Source organism: Pleuronectes platessa, chromosome 3 (genome assembly GCF_947347685.1).
Source record: "Pleuronectes platessa chromosome 3, fPlePla1.1, whole genome shotgun sequence".
Taxonomy (NCBI): Eukaryota; Metazoa; Chordata; class Actinopteri; order Pleuronectiformes; family Pleuronectidae; genus Pleuronectes; species Pleuronectes platessa.
The window spans coordinates 28862025-28887163 of NC_070628.1; the positions used below are offsets into that span (position 1 = coordinate 28862025).

At 41.0% G+C, this 25139-nt stretch overlaps 2 protein-coding genes across 3 annotated transcripts in view; one reads left to right on the plus strand and one right to left on the minus strand.

Moving 5' to 3' along the window:
• On the minus strand, nt 1-18064 carry wu:fc21g02 (ATP-dependent helicase brm). Its single transcript, XM_053418251.1, has 14 exons — nt 17912-18064; nt 13794-13839; nt 12894-13038; nt 12727-12784; nt 12485-12566; nt 7528-7643; nt 6956-7124; nt 5817-5947; nt 5347-5427; nt 5226-5255; nt 4973-5041; nt 4729-4860; nt 3670-3777; nt 1-2247 (listed from the first exon to the last, which is right to left on the minus strand). Exons 2-14 carry the CDS (start codon nt 13837-13839, stop codon nt 2119-2121), a joined length of 1296 nt encoding a protein of 431 aa, XP_053274226.1. The 5' UTR covers nt 17912-18064; the 3' UTR covers nt 1-2118.
• The window catches only part of stx3a (syntaxin 3a), a 19623-nt gene continuing 3614 nt past the window's right edge, over nt 9131-25139 (plus strand). Inside the window, exons 1-6 of one of the 2 annotated variants that reach the window (XM_053418253.1) lie at nt 9131-9428; nt 22413-22487; nt 22600-22699; nt 23279-23353; nt 23700-23770; nt 24929-25037. In XM_053418253.1, coding sequence (XP_053274228.1) covers nt 22467-22487; nt 22600-22699; nt 23279-23353; nt 23700-23770; nt 24929-25037 — 376 coding nt within the window. In that variant the 5' untranslated portion in view covers nt 9131-9428; nt 22413-22466. Of the gene's footprint in view, nt 9429-20999; nt 21265-22412; nt 22488-22599; nt 22700-23278; nt 23354-23699; nt 23771-24928; nt 25038-25139 lie in introns of those variants that run through there. The other variant, XM_053418252.1, reaches the window with a different exon arrangement.

Sequence of the window (25139 nt, forward strand, 5' to 3'; positions counted from 1 at the left end):
TCCAGAATGCCACTTTATTCAGATGTTAAGTTGCACATAAATGTAAAGCATGAAGAGATACAAAATGAGAGGTAAGAGGGCCAATGTCAGAGTTCACTGGAAGAAAGTCCAAAAGTGGATGTGGGGCTCCACTCTAATAACACCCACAACTATCAACTACAACTACACTTAGTGACTAACACTGGTTACATTTTACACGCACACAAATATATTTATATCTTTATGAGGGGACTAACTGACATAAACCAGTCTTGACCCCCAAACAAATCTTAAAAGGTGTGTCAGAACATAAGGACTGGTCAAAATTCCCTCAACCATATGGTCCAATAGTTAAAGTGGTCCTAACAGAGATAGAAGTACAACATAAAAACAAGATTTTCATTAATGAAAACAATATCTGTCGTCCTGCTGCTACGTGCTAGGAACATAACATCTAGGACAGAAAGCTAAAAAACTGAGTTTGTTTTGCTGTCCAAGTGAAAGTCCAACCAAAGACCTTCATGCTAAAAGCAGCACTACTGAAAATCATTGTCCCTAGATGTTCGCAATCTAAAAGCTTCATTGTCTTGAGTGTGATTTGTCTGGGACCAATTATCAAAAAGCTGTGGATGGATGATGATTAATATGTTAGGGTAAAATATTAAGAAGGCATGAGGTCACACTGAAGGCAGTCGAAGTGGCTCGTCTGGTTGCATTCTTGTGGTTTAGCTGTTATAGTTTACAACAGCCACACTTGGCAGCAAAACCATTTCATTGGAATCACAGTGTTACTATCAGAGTATTTGGAGCTTTGTATTGACTTGTAATTTGACTGGGACATTCTGTACAAATCCAAAGCACTGATTAATACAAACTATTAGCATATCCTGAATGAGCTGACCTAATAGGCATAGAATCCAAAAAATGAGGTAGCTATTGTTTTAGCAAATCCCTGTCATAATATAAGTATGTATCTGTAAGGCCAGAACAAGCTGGACCTAAGGGGTACTGCTGAGGGCCCAGGCTTGATTTAAAGTCGTCCCCAAAACCCCCTGGTTCACTATTTACCAGTTGCATTGTGATTTGCCAGTTCAGAATATTGACCACAACATCACCTTGACCATCTAGTCATGTGTTAGCTAGGGCCTGTGCTTGTAGAGTCGTGTAGGAAAAGTTTCACAAATTCAATCCATCAGTTTCACGAAAACAGAAAACCTGAAACCAGGTACAGTGAACCTGCGGGGCCGCTGATCCTAATCACACACTGATCTGTCCCTGACCTGGTTTATATTTGACCAACAACAAAAATCACTGACAGTCAGCCAATTTTAGCTGACCAGTCATTCAATGCACAAGTAAACTGCATTAGAAAAAGAAAAAGAAAAAAAAACTGACATCCTGCAATATAACAGACCCAGGAGAGAGGGGAGCAAAACTCTACTGTCATACTAATGACACAGGGCTGCTCCCATTGTGTTACAACACACTCTTTGTGTTGTATGTCTGGTCCGTCAGTGAAACCTCTCATCTAAGATATGTTTGCTGCATACTGCAGAGTGATTTTCAGCCAGTCTTTTATGAAACAGATTCCTGGTTTCCTTTTGCGACTCCTAGCCTCTGACTTTTGAGTAAATCTCAACTGTGTTTTCTGGTTTCCCGACACGTTAAATCAAAAGTCAACTCTTGCTAATCAGTTATACAAAAAAAAAGGAAGATATCAACATGACCGAACTAAGTGAAAATGTAGATAGAAAACATGTTAGTGATGCTAGTGACATCTCTTAAACTTTTGGTGAAGTAAAACACCAGGTTATTACACATGCTAACACTTCAGGAAAATACTTTCTGTCTGGAACTCTGATATCCAAATAACTAATTCCTACATGTTGAAACTGCTGGCGGAGACTCTTGCAGCAGATTTAATAGTGCAGCCTAGTAACTCTTCATTTTCACTCAGTTGGGGGAATTAATGCTGATCAAGGCAAGGAGGCAAAGAACAGAATCAATGCTGTCCTTGTATTTCCAGCGGCACCATTTTGCATCCCTGATTTGAATGCTATGCCAGGGGGACGCAAAAATGGTGAGGGGGCACTGTCGGGCACTGTCAAAGGAAGGAAGCTGCTTCAGGATGCAGCTTTCCTACAGGAAGTTGGTGGAGCTACCAGTTCCACTGATCTGGAACTTTTGGGCACTTTCGGAGGAGTGGAGGGTGTTGGAAGTGGAGGGGTGCACAGGAGCCACAGGAGCCACAGGATAGGGTACTTCAGCCTGGGGGGTGAAAAAATAAATAAATACACGTTTCCACAATCATATCGGACAACTGACATTTCCAATTGTATCTTTCTAACAGGTTTTTAGATAGGTCACAATAGAGCTAGGGACAAGCACTGGTGAGGCACCCACTGACATTGAACCAGCATATATTGTCTGTGTATTAACCACTAGATCATTCCCAGATCCGCAAAAAAAAAAACTGAAACACACAAAGAATACTGATTTGAGCTAGATCACAAAAACAAATCACCTTTGTCACAGTAATTTTCTCTGACGCTGTCGCTAACCTGTCGCTAACCACCTTAGCAGTCATGTGGGAACAAAGAAAATCAGAAGGCTGATGAAGTATGTCAATTTTCATGGATTTATTTTAAATGTAACTGCTGTTTTTTTATGAATTTTTTAACAAATGTGTCTAAATCTTTTTTAGACTTAATACTACATATACTTCGGGACCCCTCTTGGTGTCTTAAAATCCATCAGGGGGTCCTGGCCTTTCATTTGTCAACGATTGCACCAGCCCACCACATGTTTGCTCTTTGATTGAAGTCTAGACTAACTTTCCTGCCCTAACTCCAGATCACTGAAAGCTCTCCCCAGACACACTATACACTTGTGTGACTTCAGTGAGGAGAAATACACAGACATGACATACATGGTTAAGTTCTTTCACATAGACAGTACAGATTTAATTATGATCAGCTATTGTCTGGCAACGAATTGAATATACTGTCTGTGAGTGACTAGTATCTTATCAGTTTGACAGTGTTGTTATATTAGAAGGAATTTATCATTAAAATGTATGCTTTATTTCTTTTTAACACAGGCAGAGCTGTGTCTTCCTAATTATCTCTTATTTCTTGGGATATTCTGAACAGGGTTGGTAAAAGTTTTTGTGGGGGGGTCTGTGACTGACTGACACATTGAACATGGTTGAGAGAAAAGTGACAAAGGGACTTTAATAAAATATGTCAACAGTGTCCCTATTATCAATGAGTTCAATCATTAGTAGAGAGAGTGGTTTTTGTATATACCTGCGCAGTTGTACACAGAATAACACAGAAAAGCAGGATAACAGAATGTAAAGTAGAAAGTCAATGTCTGACCGATTGTTAATATTGTGGTCATGGCAACAAATAATTCACTTTATGTGAAACACTGAGAATTGTAAAAAATGCTTATACAACTGAAGCAGAGAAGGGGGTACCCCGATGTGATGCAGTCCGGGACACATTGATGTCACTGATAAAAGAATGTGGCCACCTCCTAATGTGGTCTGAGTGATCGTGTCCTCAATGTGTCTGAGGTGTGTTCTCACTTAGAGCTGTCCACTTGTGATCAGATCACTCAGGATGGACGTTAATATGAGGTCTGTGTGTGTGTGTGTGTGTGTGACTGTGTGTGTGTCTACCCTACCGGTGGTAAAGTCAGCAGCGGTTCAGCAGGTGAGGAAGCCATATTCTCCTTAAAAGGTTCACTGGCTGGTGCAGCAGCGCTATACATGACTGGAGCTGGAGCATAGCCCTACACACGCACACACGCACGCACGCACGCACGCACGCACGCACGCACGCACGCACGCACGCACGCACGCACGCACACACACACACACACACACACACACACACACACACACACACACACACACACACACACACACACACACTGTTATCATATTCAGGGAATCACACAGCAGTAGCAGGGTGAGCTGCTGGATCGTTTCCACACTGAGTTGCATTCACTGATGGACATATTCTTTAATCTGATTGTGCACAAGTGATGTTTGCAGGTTTACAGGTCACAGATAAGCTGAAGGTTGTTTACACACCTCTCTCTCCTGACCTAAGAGTGAAGACTGAAAACTGCATCACAATAAATTTTAAGTTCATTCTCATTCTGAAACACAGCGGTGTGCAACCACTTGATGGCTGGTTGTAGTTATAATTGACTAAAAACTGCATTTATCACAAAAAATTATAATTAGAGTTCATACCAACGCCAAGGTCGAACATACCCCTTGTGAAACCACATTCAAATTCACTAGATCCAGATTTTTATTTGAATAAAGGTCAGAATATGAGTGAACTAAGCTGGTTTGACCAACTGGCGAGAAGAATGCTGATGTGTTTGTTGTCTGTGTATAAACACCTGAGCTCCAAAATTACTAAAAACGTGGAAAGTAATACATTTTTCATGATGTTATATCAGCAAATCAAATCATTGAATACTTATTGAGCCGGGAATGTAAATATGATCAATACTATCAGATCAGACTTGGTTTGGGATGTCTCTGCTTACTATTCTCAACACTTAAACTTACTCACACATAATTTAAAACCATTTGTGTGGTTCTACAAAACACACAGAACTTTGTAAACTCCTGCAGTTTACGGGGAGCATTGGTGATGTAATGTAATGCAGCCAAAAGGTAAAATGTCAAGTAACATCCTCTGTGACATTCCACAAAGATTGTACCATTGGAGCTACAGGTCCGGGGGGATACTGGCCTGGTGGTGGACCATTCCAATGTGGAGGCTGGGCAGGGACGCCCATAACTGGACCAGCAGGATAGCCAGGGTTCTGGGGTGGGTAAGCTGGGTTAAAACCCTGTAGAGGGAGACACACAGGAAATAAGGAGTCCAGAGAAACACAGAGCACGAGCCTGGCCCCGTCAAGTCTACCCATGTTTAAGAAAGAACTCTTGGTGCAGGATACTAACAGTTGCGGGTGGGGGGCCGTTCCACTGTCCTGGGCCAGCAACTGGAGGCGGAGGATAGACTGTAGGAGCCTATTCAGGAACACACACACACACACACACACACACACACACACACACACACACACACACACACAATAACAGATACATCAGCATTACAAAGTCAGTTCACCAGTTATTTTCCAGGTACTACTGAGGCTTGTTGACCATGAAGTTATTTATCACTACTGTGATGTAATACATGTGTGTTATATACCATGCTGGGGTTAGAGCCAGGGTAGTACACCTGCAAACACATAAGAACACTTGTTAATTTAGTAACAAAGCACCAACAACTTACATCCATGACCACATACAAGTGATTTGAATCATCTCACCGGCCCTGGTTGTCCAGGAGCAATGTACGGAGGAGAAGGTCCGATAGGACCAGGAGGAGGATGGAATGTATCTGGGGTCATCTGGAGAAAAGGAGACACGGATAATGACGCAACTGATTGTGTCAATTCTAAGACTAATAATGACAATAATTAATTGTCTTTTGATTATCCACTAAAATAACTCTTGTATTTAAAGTGTTTTTTATCTCTGACCTTGTCAATCCAAACAAGGCAACACAGCAGAAAGTCATGATAATAAAATTATTTATTTTATTATTATTAAATTCAGGCAGATGGCAGCTTATATGAGCATTCTAATTTCAGGCCAAACTATTATCCCTACAAAATCCTGTTCTGTCACATTTAAATTTTCCCAGGGATTGACTTTATACATGACTGAGAGTGTATAAAACCTGCAAAACGCTGTAGCTCCAGACGGAGACCTACTTGTCTGAGTCGACAATTAGTACCTGCAGAGTCCCAGCAGTCGTGCCTTTCGTCTTGAAAATCTTCTTACGACAGCAGCAGCAAATCCCAGCCGGAATACCGAGAAGCAACAGTAGAGCCATAAGGGGGTTTCCTTCTGTGCGCTCATGGTGGTCTGCAGTGGAAAAGGAGCAGGTTGTTTGACTCATATCTTTAATGATGCTGTGAAGGAAGTGAGGAGCAAATTAAAAGCATCACCTCCTTGATGGAGGTAATAAAGCTTCTGTCACGTGTAATTATGTGGCATCACAGTGAAAAGCAGCATAGGGGACCGTCTATGTTTCAGTTCACTCATCAGAAACTGGTTTGCTTGTCGCGCCACTATTCTCATGGCCTTTTGATAACAGGCTGCTGTTTTCATTATTGACAACAGGTTATTGTTGTATCCACTCATTTTAGCAAGTTCACCCTGTTTCTACCAGAAGCATCCCACAACACCAGTGTCCAGCTTACGTTGCCATTATTGGGGATTTCAATGGCATTTTTTTATTCTTACATAAACAGACTTCAAATATCTGCTACCACACACCCTAACTAAAACTTACAACTGCCTTATCATTGACTCCCCCTCCCCAGGAGAGGATTCACAGTAAAAACTCTGCTCTCTAAGGCCCAAGCAGGTATGGTCTTCCTCCTTCCTTGTCAATGAATGCTCCATGTCAAACATACTGGGTCATTATAACATCTTTACTGACTCTCTTCCTTCTCTTTCTAGCTCCCCCCTTTTCTACTGCATCAACAGCATTCTGACCTCACTTTCCATCCAACTCATCCACTTTACCACCCTGCCATTTTAGACCTTAAACCTTTAGCAAAATAGCTGGGCTGCTCTTATCTTGCAGAACCACAAACTCAACTCAGACCTACTTCTAGGTTTTGATTCAAGTTAAAATCACAGGTAGCCTCGAGCTGACTGCACAAAATATCTCTCTATCTGACCCACTGATCTGGACAGCGATAGTAGTCCTCCTTAACCACAGATTTTACTCACTCCTACATTATGTATATGGAGACAGCACTGACATATCAACATGTGTATCTTTATCCTGAAACATGAAATCTGATGTGGCTGCAGATATTGATCCAGGACTGTTGGCTTGTTGTGTTTTTACACGGGGCCCACCTGTCAAGTCCATCCTGGTAACAGACACCAGTCGGCTTTTGCGGTCTCGCAGAGAGTAATGTCCCTCATCACTGTGGTTCACATGTCTGATCTCGATGTTCATGGATTGGGTCTGAACCCGGTCCCAGTAATCTGGAAGGTCACGGGACACCGGAGCACCATCACGCACCTGAGGGAGACAAACATCATTTAGAGCATCACTCGAGATCACCAGCTCCAGTTTTGCACTAACAAAATTACAAAAAATAAAATATAATCCAAAAGGGCTACATCCACTCCAGTATGTATAATTAATATTGTTAGGGTTAATTAACAAACCTCACAATGGATGACTCATCATCTTCATTTATTCCATTTTTCATTTGAGTTTGGCACTAAATTACTTTAGTGAAGAAATAAAATCCACTTCCTGCAAAAGAGTCTGCAGGCCTATCCCATTCAGCATTTCAGCTCTGTGCAAATACCTAAATATGAATATTTCCAGTACATATAGAATATAGAGACAAGTGCAACCCCATATTTCATCACCTTTAGAAACCCATCCCCTCCCTCTGCTAATCCATCCATCTTACCAGTGTAACGTTAGCACTCTCTCCAGAGAAGGCGAGATCAGCATCGGCCAAGTCGATGCCCTCCAGTGGGATGTAGAGACTCTCTCCCGCTACACACTTCAAATAGTTAAGTTTGGCTAGAATAGAGAGGAGAAGAATAAAGTGACAGAGAGGAAAGTCAAGGGAAGATTTTTTTTTTGTAATTTGTAATTCTGCTTTTAGAACCAGGACTCATTTATAACTGTTGCACACAGACAAAATATGATCATAAAGATACTAACGCCACTTCACACGCAAAAGCTGAGCGCTATAAAAACAAACAATTATAGAAGAATGTGCACATTTGTAGTTCGTCTTTGACCCATGTGCACGAACATTTTAGAGACGAGAGAGTGGCAATGCAAACGTGAGGTGGTGAAGTGAAGCCAGTTTATTGATTCACTTTATAATGAACAATATAACCAGCAGTCTTATTTGTACTTTCGCAGTATAACTGTTCCATAAGAACGTTTAATGATCAAAGATATAAAACTTAAGAGTAAAGCTCCTCAATGTCGGAGTAAGAACAGTTGCGCTTCTTCTCGCTTGATCACATGATTCATAAGAAACCATTGATCAGCAGTATCATTTAACATTCCTGATGTGCTTTTCATTCACCAGTTATGGTTGAATGTGGGCATGTAGACGGCGGGACATGAGGCCCAGGATTCTTCTTAGAGCTGACTGTCAAACTGCGCAATCTGAGGACAAGGGCCTTAGTAACGAAGGAGACCAAGAAGCCTGTAGCAGAGCTGCCAACTCTCACGCTTCCGCCGTGTGACACACGCTTTTGCATGTTTTCACACGCACTCACGCCACACATCCAATTTCTCACGCGAAAAAAACCTGGATCTTTTAAGTGAAGCGCATGACTAAATCTATTTTAACTTGTTGACGAGACGAGACGAACATTTTGGTGGTTGACTAAGTCACGATCATTTTTTAAAACATCATCGTATCAGGCCGTCATGAAGTACCAGGAGCGGGCGAGTGTGTGTGTGTGTGTGTGTGTGTGCCCCAGATAGCGCACCGGTCCCGAGGCTCCGCCCCCCGCCCCGCGCACTCGCTCAGAGACACAAGATCTGAGCTCGTTCACGTGAAGGAGCTGGTCACTGACTCACCGGCTGCTCAGTGGAAACAGTGAAAACACAGAGTTTCTCTGGTCTCAGCTGATCAGAGCTCAGCGTCTTGATCAGAGCAGAAGCTGCAGTTGGTTTCTACCGAGCTGCAGTTTCTGTGTCCGCCTCCAGCCTGACCTGCTCTCACTTTTCGTTTAAATATTTCGCCAACTAAAATATATATTTTTAAGCTATTAGGCTGCAGCTATATGTTTTTATTTATTTAAAAATAGGGTACTTCTTATCTCATACATTTTCCACAAATACGGGGAGGACTCAAATAACCCTACAAAGGTCTGTGTTTAATTTATTTCAAAGTAGGCCGACACTTGCCTGTGTATTTTCTTCTCTTCATAAGCGTTTGGTTTTTCCTTTGTTGTAACAGGTAAAAATATCAATCAAATGTCAACAGTTTTCTTTATTGTTGTTCGATAATTTCATAAATGCAACAAACCATAGTTTAGTATAGTATAACTTTATATAAAACTTTATTAGCTTTGTTATCAGATATGTTTTGCGGCTCCAGACAAATTTTATTTTGGGGAAGAGGGTCCATTGTGTTTGTGAAGTCAAACTAACGCGACAATTAAGAAACTCACATCGCAAGCTGGAATGGAACCTTTCGGCAGTCCGAGTTTGCCGTACGGACTATAAAGGAGGCGGCACAACATCTACATAAGGAAGTGAAGAGGGAAGACGCAAACTGAAGCGTGCTTAGTATCTGATCCCGTGCAAACAAATCTACAAACGCCAGAGAGGCAGCCGGTAAGACACCGAGCCCATCAGGAGAGACTGCGGACCCCAAATGAAATGTTTGTGCGTTCGATAGCCGCTAGTGTTAGCCACGGGGCCGAACCGGCAGTGCCGTGGTTAACCCTATAAATGCCAGTGTTTGTCAAGTTTGATTCTCGTTCATAATTTAATGATGTCATAATTGTTTAAATTAGGAACATGATTGTTGAGTGAGCTTATATGTTGCAGATTAATAAGTTAAAATGATTATGATGAAATTATATTATTAGGATGACATTTAAAAATTAGGTAAATGTAAATTATTTAAAATCTGTAATAGTAACTTAATAAAATCCCTAGATACATTAATAATGATAAAAGTGGGAGAATTTAGGTTGCACTTTGTTTAATTTAAGAGGGAAAAGGCAATAATTGTTGAAATGTATATTTTCCAGAACATTGTAGAAACAACCTTTTTCTTGTTTATTGTTTTAAAAGGTTTTTCACCTAACTGCTACCTGCTTACTAGGAAACGACCTACTTGCCTGAAACCTTAAAATCACAAAATAAAAGAAGATAAAAAGGAAAAGAAAAGTGTGGTTATTGAGTGAAGCCCAGCAACTCTGCGTAGATTTCCAACTCCTTCAAGTGGAGACTGCACAAAGAAAGGGAGGAACTTGACAGTGTTGCTTAAAAAGGCTACTGTTTAAGCACTTTATTTGTTGCACTTTTTTGTCTGATGGAAAGTGTGGTGGGAGGCGAACATAAATCATTAACTGCTCTTAAGAATACAATTATTTAAAATATAGGTTAAGTTTCAGTTCAGAATTAGTTGAAAACCATTGTAATCAAAATGTCAATCAACCTACCTTGGTCAAATCTTAAACAAAGGTCTATTAATTAGGCTATATTGTGGTCATTGAGGCACAACAATAGTTTTCTGGTTGAATGTTCAGCTCAAGGCTAGAAGGCCCTACAAGTCATGATCAGAGGAACATGAATCAGAAGAAGTTCAGGTATTGCACATCTTTAGCATACCACCCAAAAATCCACTAGAATGCAGGAAACAACATCTACTTAAACCAACATTTCCTGGGGGTGGACCTTCAGCTATGTCTTTGCGTCACAGAATGTAACCAATGTTGTCCATCTCCAGTCGGCCGCTCCTATCAAAGACTTCGGGCCCCAAAGGCCACCAGAATGCAGCGAACAACATGGATACAACGCCAAATTCCAACAATTCCCTGATATTTGAGCCACCAACGTGCTTGGCTGTGTGCGCGGCAAAATGTTGGTCACCCCCGACAAAATCTCACTCCAAGGTTTTTTGAAAAGTTGGCAGCTCTGCTGTAGTCACTTTCAGTCCAGTGGCTAAGATTGTGTTGGAGAGGGAAGAAATGTCCAGAAGAAACATCATCACTGAGACACTCGTCTTAAAGGGGACATATTATGAAAATTCCACTTTTGTAGTGCTTCTACACAAGAACTCTGTTGTGGTTCCTCTATTTCAGAAACGATAAGCTAGAGTGCGTCGAATGGGATTACGACCGAAATAAACGTCATAGTCACACCATGCCCATGTAGGGAGTCTCGCTACATGGCCTTTGACGAGCGAGCTAATGCTAGCTTCCAAGCTAACGCCAGCCGGGCTCCACCGGCCCGGTTAGCTCGCGAGCTAACGCTAGCCGGGGAGCGGGGCTCGCGAGCCCGGCTAGGGGATCCCGGCTCCCCGGCTAGCGTTAGCTCGCTGCTACCAATCAGACATTTAAATGGCCGCATAAACAAGGGACCCCCGGGACACCTCTAAACGTTGACTCAACAGTGTGGAAGGATGCTGCTGCTGTGCCAGCTCAAGCTCCCACTGCTCCCACTACTCCCACTACTCCCACTGAGGGGCTGCACTGGGGAGCTGGGGCTCTCGCAGCCAGGCTCACCGGGGGTGAGGGGGGGCGGGGCACTCAAAACAGGTCAATCTGAGAAGGGCTCTTTTAGACAGGGTAAAAAGGTGCTGTTTTAAATGATCCTTGTGGTATTTTGACCAAAATATGCTACAGACATTTCATTAAGACCCCAAAGAACCATATCAGCTGTGGTAAAATGGGCATAATATGTCCACTTTAGGAGATTCACCTTCTGACTGACAATAACCCTACAAACAGCCAAGATGATACAAGAGTGGCTTAGGCAAAACTCTGAATGTACTTGCATGGCCCCAACTTGAACCAAACTGAACATCTGGGGAGACCTGAAAACAGCTGCCCACCAACTGTCCCCTTCACACCTGACAGAGCTGAGCTTGAGAGGTAAATGGCAGCCATCCCATAATCCAGGTGTCTACAGCTTTTTTTATATCCACGAAGGCTGTAAATATTGCCAGAGGTGCTACAACAAAAAACTGAGAAAAGAACCAGAATAATAATGTCAAAGTGACGAAAACGATAAAAAGTTTAAGCATAAGGCTGAAGTGTAAGAAACTTTAGTCTGATTTTAGCGGACAACAAGTGATTGAATATCAATCTGGAATAAGGGATGAAAATGATGAATGGATTTGTACAACTATTTTCTCCCCTTAACAACCACTCAAAGCAATTTACAATACTAATATCATTCACCCATTCACATACACATTCACACAGAGGACATACGGGGCCATTTAGGGTTCAGTGTCTTTGAGTGGAGGAGTAACTAGCTCTACCCCCTGAGCCACAACCACCTGAGATCATGTTTGACATCATTATTTTACCACAGACACACTGTTGTTGATGGTGTAGGTGGTCCAGCAGCAGGTTTTTATGTCACAGCTCAATTACTGCAGGTCACTTCTACAGTTTCAGACAGAGAGCAGCAGAACCATCCAATTTCAAACAAGCAGGTTTAGTACAGACACTGTCCCAGTTATTATTAAATGTCTGAAATGACCAATAGCTCATGGTGGCTGACTCCTCTTGTGCTACTGTTTTTCTACATCTGCCACTGTGACTTTAGCTGGTTTCCAGTAAAACTTATACATTGGCTTTAAATACTTTAAAGTTCTTAAAAAACAAATGGTTATTAGCATTCATGGATAATATAATACTTGGGTAACTTACTTGTGACGGCCACTTTGAAAGAGGAGAGCTCATTATGCCAGAAATCTGTCTGGACGTACGTCCCCTGGTCTTCAAAAGTCACCTGATAAAACCATACAGACCATGTTAATACATTGTGAGCATCAAACATCTCAGGCTACACTCTAACCAAGTGTCTGGTTTTTGACAACTTGTTAAAGATAACTCTGCCTGATTTAAGAATCAGTTGTATTCCCCAGAGAAATAAAACAATCTTCTGTTACCTTGTCAAGGTACCAGCGTCGATCAGTACCTGTGCCAGACACCCTGCCTTTGTTCGCCCTTGAGGACATCAACAGCCAAATGTAAATACATAAGTTACAACACTGGAAATGACTCTACAGCACTCCATTATGTCTATAAGCCTCAGGTGTCCCTGACTGGTTCTGACCTGGTCCTGCCTTTCTCCCAGTAGATCTGAGTCCTGCTTAGACCATCTGCAGGGGTGAACTCCAGCTTCTCACAACTCTTTGACAGGTAGATCTTCAGCTGGCGACCATGGCTTAAACGCTCACTGTCATGGCTAGTATAGGACTCTAAATCAAAGGCAAGAGGAGAGAGACAATGAGGCACAATTTCAAAATTAACCAAATAGGGTATATATCTATCCATCAATGAAAAACACAACAGACCACTGAGTTATTTAACTGGAAAGTGACTGAACACTGTGTGACAACAGCAACACCAACCACCGCTGCAACCTTATTTGCTTTGCATTGTCATTTGATGCACTGTTAGTTTATATATATTGGTTATATGTGCTTTCAGGTATGGGCATGGTTAAGTTATTAAGGAAAGATCACTATTGCATTTAATTAAACACAAATGTTGCACTTGTAACCACACCGACCAGTGATGTCCTAGTGGACAGACACACCAAACGTCTTAATCTCAGTTAATGGATGACAAATAAACCGTGGCAGAATACTTTATGTATTAAACATGTCAATCAACAGAGACAACATGTCTTAAGACTTTGTTAATCAATTTAGCACTTGGTATGTGCAGGTTTAAATGCTTCTCACATTTCTACTTTCATCACAGACTCTTGCATGATGTTCCTTTGTGTTTGTAATTGTTTTTTTTTAAATTATAAGTCAAAGAGTCATCAAAACACTTCATGTTCCATCTGACACGAGACAATAGGAGCATGAAGTAAATTAAATTTCCGTTGAGAAAGGGTAACACAAGGATGGGAGATAAGAGGGTAGTCTTTGCATGCAATTCAATGAGGAATGCTCAGTAGCTGACTTTGGTCTTGTAAGTAGAGGAATGATGAGACAGTACTCACCCACACTGAGGGCAGCAGCCAGCAGTATCACAACAGTCCACATCATCTGCAGGCACACACACAAGAGTTCATGAGATTCAATCTATAATGCTATCAGTGTAGACAGACAGACATATGAGTTCTTTTACAGATATGTCCTTAACATTTATTGAGACATTTCAATTAAAACTGAAATGTTATCATCAGAGTGGCACTAGAGTCCCACTGCTAAGATGGCTAAAAAAAACTACTCAGCAGGGCTTTAAGCTACAAATACTCTTTAGTCACTACTTATTAATCATGTGCCTTGGTAGAAACTGAAAATGGCTATAACTTGGGCACGATGGATAGTAATTGTTGGTTAGTTAAACTATGGGCTTTCCGGAAAATGTCCATGGTAAGTTAAGCTCGGGAATTTTGAAAAACAAAATTAGCTGAGAAATTGAACGCTGAGCCATAAAAACATCATTCAAAACTCTATTTTAAAGATGTATGTGCCACGTGCACTATCTCATGTGTGGAGACATTTCACCCCAGCCAATGTGGAAGGAAAGGCTGTGTACATTTGCAAATACTGTGCAAAGATCTATGTGACCTAAGATGCAGAAGCATATAGTCAAGTGCCCAAAGTTTCCTCAGGGTTCAAATCAGCTTATGACAAAACAAAACATATGTATATGACAAGGTAAATACAATTAGTATAAATTACCCACACAATTTCCAGTTTATTCCCGTTAATTCCTGTTAATTCCCATGGAAAGTTTCCAACTTTGAATATTCCCGGAATTTTGCAACCCAAATCTAGATACATTGTTCTAAAATGGGTTGTGTTGATACACTATATTATGTTGAAGAGGGTAATATTATTTGACTTCAAGATACCACTGATTATAATGAAATGCTTCACGGATCCACTGGTGTCTTCTTTTCTTTGAAATGTAGTGTTTTATCAGCTAAAAGAGCGACTTTTAAGCTTTTGGAAAATTCTTCAGCACTGTATACCTGACCTACCCAATCCATCTAGCAAGTTTCCTGCAATTAATGTGTTTTTCTTCAGGAGAAACACTTAACTGCCTTAGAATTTTTGCCCCATTTAACCTGACTGTTGATCAATTAAAATGAAGGTTGTGTCAACTATCTACTCAGGCCCCGCTGGTCTGTGTGTACGTGTGTGTGCATGTGTCTGTGTCCGTGTGAGAGGGAGACAGAGGAGTCAGGAGGAGGCAGTGTCATTCGGACACAGTGTTAGTAATCTGTTTACGTAGTCACAATCTACTCTGACATGGACTTCCATAGTAAAGGGGTGACTGATAAACTGCTCTGTTCAAACATTGACATGCGACACTCACAGAAGTGATAAGCGATCACATCAGTTGAGGCTTCACAACACTGTGTGCTGTTTAATATTAACAGCTGGACCTGTAAATCGGTAAAGGTTTGGCTTCATTCATCCTGTGCAGAAGATCAAAGACATAGACCGTGCTCCTATGCAGACAGTCACTGATAACTGACAGAGGTTTCTTTGACACCTCTGCTAATGGGATCTTTGACTTTGAGTACCAATATTTAAATGAGTGCATGAGGACACACCAACCCAGTGTAGGCTAGGTTTGATTATACACAAAGTTTAGAGGTGAACTGAATTCAGAACCAAAGAAAAGCCCCTGCTAACTTACCCAAGCCCTAGCCACCAACTTCTCAAATTAACCTATCACAATAAAGGTTTAATGGCTTTCTCAATAAGTTCCTGTACCAAGAACGATCTGACTTTTTGAAGAGGTTTCCATCAGTCTGGTCTGTGTGCTCTCAGTCTGCACCTGTCAACGTTTCAGCTGCTGCATTTCTATTCTGAGGGTTTGCTGCATCTTAATTTAGCAGAACTGCACCAATGACATTTCTCAAGTTATGTTGCCTCTGCATAGAGCTTCTCAATAAATAAACAATTCATCAATTAATCAGGTGACAGAAAATTATTTTGGCAAATTTAATGGCAGCTATTTTGATAATTGAATTGTCATTTTAACTATTTATTCATCTAAAACTCAAAATTCAGATTTGATAATCTCCTTTCTCATATAGAAAGGAGTTTATATTACAGAGAGTATATTTGGGTCGTGTGATTGTTCTGCCAAAACATTATTTTAAGATATCCCCTAAGGCTGTGGGGAAATTAAACTGGCTCTGCACATTATTTTCTGAACTTCACAGATCAAACGCTTAATCAGAAAAAAACATTAATAATGAAAAGAAGCACATCATTATAGCACTATGTTGTCATTCAATTCCTGTCTCAAATGATAAGACTGAAAAAATGTATAGAGCCCTGACACATGCAACATGCTAAAGAATATATAGTGTGTTGTATGTTTAACACCGTACACATCGCTCTGGTTTTGTATATTCTCCACCTCTAAATGAAGCATTACATTTTACATTATGAAGAGCAGCAAACCATATAAAAAGGTTGTGAATGAGAAATAAAACCAAAATATCACAAACAATAACGCTGCCATCTTCTGTATCTTGAACCAGTCTGCACAGTAGCTTTCGGGGGTGATGCAGCGGTATCAAGGTCCCACCAGTACACACGCTCAACCAATCATGAGTCAGTCTCAACTGTCAATCATCCAATTTTTACTGGACGTTCTCTAACTAGAGCATTTGCATTCTAACATACGGCCCTACTCCAGAGGAGTTCCTTAGCGCAGTGCATGTTTGAAAGCAACTCGTGCTAGCCGACCAAACTAAAAACAATCAAACTTCATGTTAAATAAATGCTGGTTTGATTGGTCGAGCATGTATATCGGTGGGATCTCGATATTGCAGCTCCATCACTGGGCACTCTTACTCAATAATGCACAAGATGGCATCGGGACATTTTGGCCTCATTTCCAGATGGTGGTGGAGATGCGTCGTCCATCTTTATTTAAAGTCTATGTTGTGATCGCAGCATGGTATGATAGTTCTAGTGTCTTGAAGCGAATGTGGCCAGCCACTGGTAACCAGTGAAGGGACCGGAGGAGCGGTGTAGTGTGGGTGAATTTAGGTTGGTTAAAGACCAGTCGAGCTGCTGCATTGTGGATGAGCTGCAGAAGTCGGATGGCACTAGCAGGTAGACCTGCCAGGGGGGAGTTACAGTAGTCTAGGCGTGAGATGACCAGAGCCTGAACCAGAACCTGCACTGCCTTCTAAGTGAGAAGGGGACTTATTCTCCTGATGTAGTGCAGCATGTATCTACATCCAAATGTTTGAATTATTGTTCTCATTAGCCTGAAACAATATACTTTATATATACATTGGGAACAGGTCCTCTCTAGGAAGGCCGCCATAGTTTTTACAGTAGTCCAAACTAGACCCTGTAAACACCTTTTCAGTTTTTAATGATAATCAAAGGCAGCCACAGGTTCTCCTTCATGCTTGGTAAGGGAGGGTGGGCTGATGGGTACACGCTGAGCCTTTAAATCACTGTACACCAATGATAATATGATGAACCAGGTCTTACACTACGAAGGATATTATGCGGAGACGCTCCCACTGCTGCAAGTCCACATCTGAAAGTCACCCCGCTTGGACAGGGGACCCCTCTGGCCTCAGACCCTCTGGTATGTGAGAGAAAGACAGGAGGTGGAGGTATGAGGACCCGCTGGAACCTCTGGTCTGCTGCCCCTTTGTCTCGTGTCGTGATCATAGACTGTATATGGTCGTGATGATGTGTAGAGATGGTTCCACGGGCGCGCGCTGCTGCCGTGAGACATACCGGAGAGGTGTGGCCGCGTGCACGGACAAGTACAAAAAAAAAATCACGTTCCTCCGTTATTAGAACCTAGCGGGAGCGCGCAGGTTGGAAGAGGACAGGCCGGACCGAGCCCTCACTAGAGGAGAGACCCGGGTGCACGGCGGCGGAGTCTAAGGGCGTCTCCGCTCGGTCCATCAGGCTCATCGGTCCACGGCGGATTTTTGGTGAACCGGTGGATGTGTGAAATGTCCCCGCAGCAGACACCCGGGGAAACGATTCCAACCGGTTTGATACCGTAGACGTTTCGGAAATATAATGTCTCAGTTGAAGTAGCGTTTAGTAAGACATTCAACGATCCAACACACACACAACCTCCCCCCCGGAGAAGCCTTCAGCCTCTTACCTCCTCTGTAGTCCGTCCGCCTGCGCTGGGTGAGTGGTGGTTGTGTAGCAGTGATGCAGGTTAGTGTGTCAGTGAAGTGAAGACACGGCAGCGTCCTCACGATCCTCAGAGACAGTACTGACGATAGGGTGGAGTGCTGCCTTCACGGAACTGTCGGAAAAAATCACAGACCCCACATTGGAACTTGGTTGGTTGGTTGGACGTTGCTGGTGGAGTCCCACAGGGGTCAGTACTATATAGCAAAATTGTCTGTACTATATATTATAGACATGTGCTAATTATCACAAATATTGATGTTTGTTTTATTTGCAGATGATACATATATGTTCTGCTCTGGAGAAAATGTGCAGCGCCTTTGGGAGTTGGTCATATCAGAAATAGGTAAACTAAAGAAGTGGCTCAAACAAATTATCATTAAATTAGAACAAAACAAAAGTTATGATGTTTCGAAATCGTACAAAAATTCAACAAGTTCAAATCATTATAGCTGATGTCAGTTTTATTGATCACACCGCTCTGCATCTGCCAATCGGCTTGTTGCTCCCTCACTGCGAGTTAAACAGTCAACAAAGTCACGACTGATCAGTCCTGCATGCATGGAGCCATGGCTCCTAAATGGTGGAGCAAGCTCCCCAACATATCTTTAGTAACAATTTTATATAAAACCTCTAGCACATTGTAGTTTGGCTTTCTTGTAGAAAATTGTACTTTCTTGACAATAATTCATCAATTCATTGACCTTCCATTAAGCTTCAAAGTATTTATTCTAATCAATGCTGCACACTTGACATCTATTGCACTTCTGTCCGTCCTGGGAGAGGGATCCCTCACATGTGGCTCTCTCTGAGGTTTCTAAGTCCTTTTTACCATGTTAAACGTTTTTTTGTTTTAGTCTTTCCTTCCTATTGTTGAGGGTTAAGGGCAGAGGAGGTCACGGGACCTATCTATCACTAACAAAGCAACCACACAAAGGAACCGGTATAGCAACGGTTTGGAATGTGAGGACAGAACTGAGCACTGCTGTCATCGGATGGCTGGAAACCCAGGGCAATTGCGGAGGAACCAACCAGCAGCAGACAGCTCCCAGGACCAACCGGCCCATCCAGCCAATCAGGAGGAGAACTACAAAGCTTCTATCTCGAACAGAGCACACACTCACAAGGAAAAACACAGAGACCCAGATCATGAAGAAAAAAAACACTGAACACTCATCGAGAACAATACGCCCAGGGCCTTAAGAACTTTATACTGACTAAAAGACGTACAAGTGTGTTCAGTTGAGTTGGATTCCAGTTCCTGGAGTGAGTGAGAGCTTCATGATGCACATGTGCAGTACAGGAACCATCCAACGCTGGTAGTGTGTTGGAGGGAGATGATTGGAGCCTCCCAGTGCATTCAGTGTTGTAGACATAAGTTAAGTTGTGAACTAAGACATAGTAGATGTTATTTGGCACGTGGCAGTAGTTTTTCACTTATTTCCATCATGGTTTGTATTTGCTAATTGTTGCAATATGTGAAGCTACGTGCACAGTTAGCTAAGACCCAGAATTGGGCAGTAAACTTACCAGCTTCCACCAACAAAGATGGGCAGATTTTGTAAGATAACTCTTGTCTACATGCCACTTGCCTGAGCAAAATATTACTAAAATGTATTCATTACAGTTGTAAAGGATTCAAAATTTTCACACTAAGTTTCTCTACTTATCATTGGTTTAGTATTGCAAGTTGTACCAATACTAATAGGCCTGTGAACCAAGTATTGTGCTTACTATGTTTATCCAAGACATTCATATCTCTAAAGTCCGCTGAGAAAACACAACTATTCAGTTAAGTCACACCCACTTTAGTTTTACTAAAACTGCTAAACTATTAATTAAAAGAAAATTAAGTTATTGACTAATGGTTATATTTACTTGCTTACTTGCCTAAAGGTTCAGGGTTTCTCTCTGAGTGGGTGCGGGGCGGGGCACCAGGGCCTGTTTGTGTGTTTGTGTGTGTTCGCACGCCCCCTGCATTTGCATGTGAGAATAAATGTGCCATATGAAATAAAAGGGCCATGAAATAAATAAATGTCGTCTTTTGGAGAACATTATTTTGAAATAATGAATTGTATTTATTTACTTATTTAAGTAACTCTGATTCTGATAGTCGGGCGGGGTAGAGCAGGTCATCCTCTAATCCAGATAGTCAATTTGATCCCAGTAGTGCCGTTCTCATAGAAAAGGGTGCTGCCCATAGATGCACTGCATGAAAAAAATTTCGCAAAAAATATTAGTAATCCTGTACTTTAAAGCACTTTGAGTGGTCAAGACTAGAAAAAGCGCAATACAAATGCAAATAATTGCCATTACCATAACCAAGTGCATTCAAACTACAGAAACTTCCTGTTTATTGTCAAACATCAACAAAAGTATTATTTATTATTAAGTAATATTAATGTTAAGTATTTTATCTTTATGGTAGAGCCCTGGAACTTCGATGTGTATGAGGTAATTATAAGAAAGCAAATTATTAGTTATTCAGTGTGGAAGAAATTAAGCTCCAACGTGGTATCTTTCATGTGTAGATTGAGTTTTACCTTTTTAACTAAGAAACGTCTGTGGATTTAGTAAATATACTTATTTCAGAGATTGAAGAGTGAACATTTATCAACACAATGTCACTTTCAGAATTTATGGGAAAAGGATTTCAAAAATGTATTTACTATGTTAGTCAGTCAAAACAACATTAATTAAACCTAAAAAGTAACATTTAATAGGCTACATGAAGATATGCCTGTAACCCAGCATAATAAATAATATTAAAAGTGAAAATAAAATTTGTTGAAAAAATCATGCATATTGTAGACTATAGTAAAACCTATATGCTCCGTGCACAGTCTCAGGCTGTGGGAGGGGTGAGGGGAGCGGTTTATCGTCCTGAGTACTATTCTCCTAATCCGTTCTTAGAGGATAAAGGCTTATTGCAACCTCAGGTTGGGTTGACTACAAATATTAGCTCAGAGAGAACCATCCAAGCCACCGGGGCTTGCTGCTCAGCTCACTGTTATTTCTCTTATTTGAACTCTCTCTCTCTGTATCTCTCTCTCCGTCTTTCCTCTCTTTCCTCTCTCTTTCTCTCTTTGGCTCTGACAGCTGAAACCTGGTCAGATCTCCTGGATTAATTGGAGGAGCTATTCATTCCCTCTGGGCTCATTTGGAAGCCATTTTATTAGCTGTTGTAGGCTAGAAGAAGAACCGTTGTCCTGTGACCTGTCAGCTTGTCTCTCAGAAAACAATCAGTCAGTTTATTTTATTTTTTATTTGAACCACATACTTGTCAGAATGAAGGACCGTCTGGCGCAGCTGAAGGAGGTAGGCACAGATGTGTCATCTTTACCTTGTCGACCACCTGTGGCCCCCACAGGCCTCGTGTACTGTACACTGATGTCCTGTTTGGGTTGGGGGTTATTGTAGTTACAGAGAGGCTGGATTACATGTTTCTAATGAAGTTTATTGTCAACAGTGACATAACAGTGATATACATTTTTACATATTTCTGCATTGTTCAATATAAGAATGTTGAAATATTTGGAATATAACAAAGAGCAGATTTGATAAAGAATTGTATTATTATTATTGATATAGCTCCTGGCAGCTGTTTAGTCCTTGTGCCCTGCACATCATCCATAATATTCAGTGTTGTTATTATTATTATTATGAATGTGTTGTATCGTGTGACACTAAGTTGTAGAATAGGATGAAGTGAGTTGGGATCGTGCGGTGGTGTGCCCTCATTTAACCTGCAGCAGCTGTGGCCTCACGTGGGCAGCAGGATATATGAGGCCTCTCTTCAAGCATCATCTGCACAGTGGGGAGACGAGACCATGTGACACAACAAAACGTTCACTTACTAATACAATCAGGAGATGCTTACTGCTTCTTACCAACTCACATCGAACAGGGAATCACGTATTTTAGGGGAAAGAAGTTAATTGGTTCTGCAGATCTTTTTTTTTACTGATTTAACTAATTTAAATAGTAATGTTCCTCCTTATTACATGAAATGTACATTGTTGTAGTTATTTGTCCTTAGAAGATAATAGAACACTACCATAGCTCTGCAGTTTGACAAAGGTATGTTTGTCAAACTGCCCGATAAAGTAGAGGAAGGGATTATGACTTGAGGCTGTATTCGTCATTTAGCAGGCCCACGAACACTTCACGTGTAAAACTACTATGTGTATTTTATGTTACACAAAACAAATGAACAGTGTGAGCTATTTTCTACTAGCTGTGGTGGCAGAAGTTTAAAGAAATACTTTTTGTTTATGAGGTAACAGTAATATCAATCGGTATTTTATTGGTACCTGATTCATACTGTTCAGATTCACGGTAAATCAACAGGCCATGGTGATTAAGTTTTATCAAATTATCTTAAATTGGATGGTTGTATTACTGATATTTTATATGAGATACTATGGAGTATATTTAATGAGTGTGTGTACATGTGTGTTTAACAGAAGAGTGACGCTGGAGGGGATGACATTGAGATTCCTGTGGAGAATGAGGCTTTTATGGATGATTTCTTTGCTCAGGTCTGCTTGTGTCTGTGTCTGTGTCTGTCTGTTCCTCACATCTTTATACACATATATAGATGTATAACACAGTGTTGGCTGATGTGTGTGTGTATACTGTATGTATTTTTAGATTGAAGATATCCGTGTCAGCGTTGACAAGGTTGATGGGAGCATCACAGAAATCAAAAAACTCTACTCCACCATCTTGTCGGCCCCCACATCTGACCAGAGTAACTGCTTCTGACACACACACACACACACACAAACACACACACACACACACACACACACACACACACACACACACACACACACACACACACATACACACACAAACACACACGCACACACACACACACACACACACACACACACACACAAACACACACATACGCACACTCATTATTTTCACACACATATGCCCTTCTCTTCAAAATTCAACAGTCGGACATGGAATTGATTTAAATGGTTTATTTGCTGCCTTTTCCTGTGTCCAGTCTTTTGCCGCCAAGACCCCTCAGCTCTGCATGTCCCTCCCAGAGGAGCTGAATCGCACACCTTTTAAATCACTCATGAAAACATGTTCTATCTGGGTGGGGTTGAAGTATTATTATGGGTTGTATCCTGTATAATTTAAATCCCTCTCATTTACCTCCCTCCTGAAACATTTTATCCCTGTTTACACCATGTAAAGGGCATTGTAACTGTGTATTAAAACATGCTTGGTAATAAAGTTTATTATAAATTAATTCATAGTTTGTGTTAACCCGTGCTGTCAACAATCTCCTAACACTCACACTGTCTCTCAGAAACTCAAGATGACGTTGAAGCTGTCACCAATGAGATCAAGAAGTCAGCCAACAACGCCAGAAACAAACTGAAAAGTCAGTATTTGGTCTTTTTACTGTCGTTCTACTTTCTCTTTTCTTTATAGAGGCAGATTGAAACAGAAACTATCTGCATACCACAGAACCATGTCAGCAATTCATTTAATGCTGACTAACATCATTCACAATAATGATAATTGTTCATTATCAAGTGTAGGTAGATGCACTGTATACTCACCAATGAGAATTTTTTGTGCTTATTTGCTTATTTCTGTTATGTGTTGTTTACATGACACGTCTGGTAAAGACAAACATTAAAGCTGTCTCATTTTCATTATCTGTCGAGAAAGACAACATTAATGGTTATTTCCTGCCTTTGTGTGTGTGTGTATGTGCGCGCCAGGTATTGAGCGGCAGCTGGAGTCAAACACAGATGACAGGGCCTCTGCTGACCTCAGGATACGCAAGTCACAGGTCAGACAAAACGTCAAAAAATGAAGTTTGTTTGAGCAGTATGTAGAGCTGGAGGTGAAAGGTGAAGAGGTTAGAGTTTACACATCCTCACAGGTTTCTGCTGCAAACTGCCCTTTTCCTGCTACTCTTTTATAGTGGTCTCTGTTAAAGAAGAGGTTTTTAACTTCAAATAACTCTAAACTAATGTAGATGTAAGTGCTGGAGTGAGAATTAGGGAAAATGCTAATTTGATGAGACACAGCCTCTGCACAGCGCATCCTTTTCTATACAAAGTCTTCACCTTTCAAAAAGGGTCATATGGCGTTAATGTTATGGCTGCTTAATGACAACTTGATGACTACTTAGAATGGCTTTTCTCTCACACATACACACACATTCATAAATACAGATCTTCTCTATCATTTATACATCCTAATTACCTGCAGCTAATTTAACCGTCACCAAAGTGCACTCTGACATTTTGAATGAAGAATCCAGAGATTGAACCACCAACCTTCGCATTAGTGGTCGATCCACTCTAACTCCTGAGCCACAGGCGACATGTGTTTTGATTTGTTTGTTTATATGTTTATATGTTATAATGTTGGGGTTGATTTAGATTTTTTTTCTTTCTTTACTATTCCAGATCAATTAACAATATCCCTTGTGACAATGTTTCTTTATATGAAATTGTTTTTTACGACACTACAAGAAAAGTGGGATCTTTGAAGAAAAAGTGTATGGGAGCTGAACTGGGAGATGTGTTTGTAAATTACACACAATCCTAAATTATTTTTGTGTGATGATTGTGTCCCATTGTGGTTTAAATGTTGTTTCCGAGGCTCTCACACCTTCTCACAAATAAACAAGGAACATGGAACACAACATGGGACATTCAATAACTATACACGGGTTTGTACAGCTGCCCTGATGGTCAAAACACAACATTTTCCAAAGCACAGCATTTTGCAAAACACAATATTTCAGGGAACACAATGACATTACAGTTATGTTGTATGTATATCTGTTCTGAAATGCCATTGTGAGATGCAGTAGGTTTGAAATGCCAGCATACAATATCATTCCTCTACCTCCTCAAACTAAAGTTAGAAACTTTGTTTTATTGTAAACTGTAAACATAGAGATTCAAAAAAGTATGTATTTTGTATTTTTCCTTAGCATGGTATCCTGGCCAAGAAATTTGTGGAGGTGATGACAAAGTACAACGAGGCTCAAGTTGACTTCAGAGATAAAAGCAAAGGACGAATTGCACGACAGCTAGAGATCAGTGAGTTACAGTTGTTTATTTTCCTGATACTATCAGACTAAACGATGATGTGATTGTAGACAGCAAACCTTTGCATGAACAGGAGATAACATGCTTGCACTG

What these genes read in the sequence shown, in the direction of transcription:
- wu:fc21g02 (XM_053418251.1), bottom strand. Translation starts at nt 13,839, where the DNA reads ATGATGTGGACTGTTGTGATACTGCTGGCTGCTGCCCTCAGTGTGG. An exon ending in GGCTGCTGCCCTCAGTGTGG is followed by an intron (nt 13,039 to 13,793) that starts GTGAGTACTGTC and finishes CCTTTGATTTAG; the next exon opens with AGTCCTATACTAGCCATGAC. An exon ending in CTGGCTCTAACCCCAGCATG is followed by an intron (nt 5,042 to 5,225) that starts GTATATAACACA and finishes GTTCCTGAATAG; the next exon opens with GCTCCTACAGTCTATCCTCC.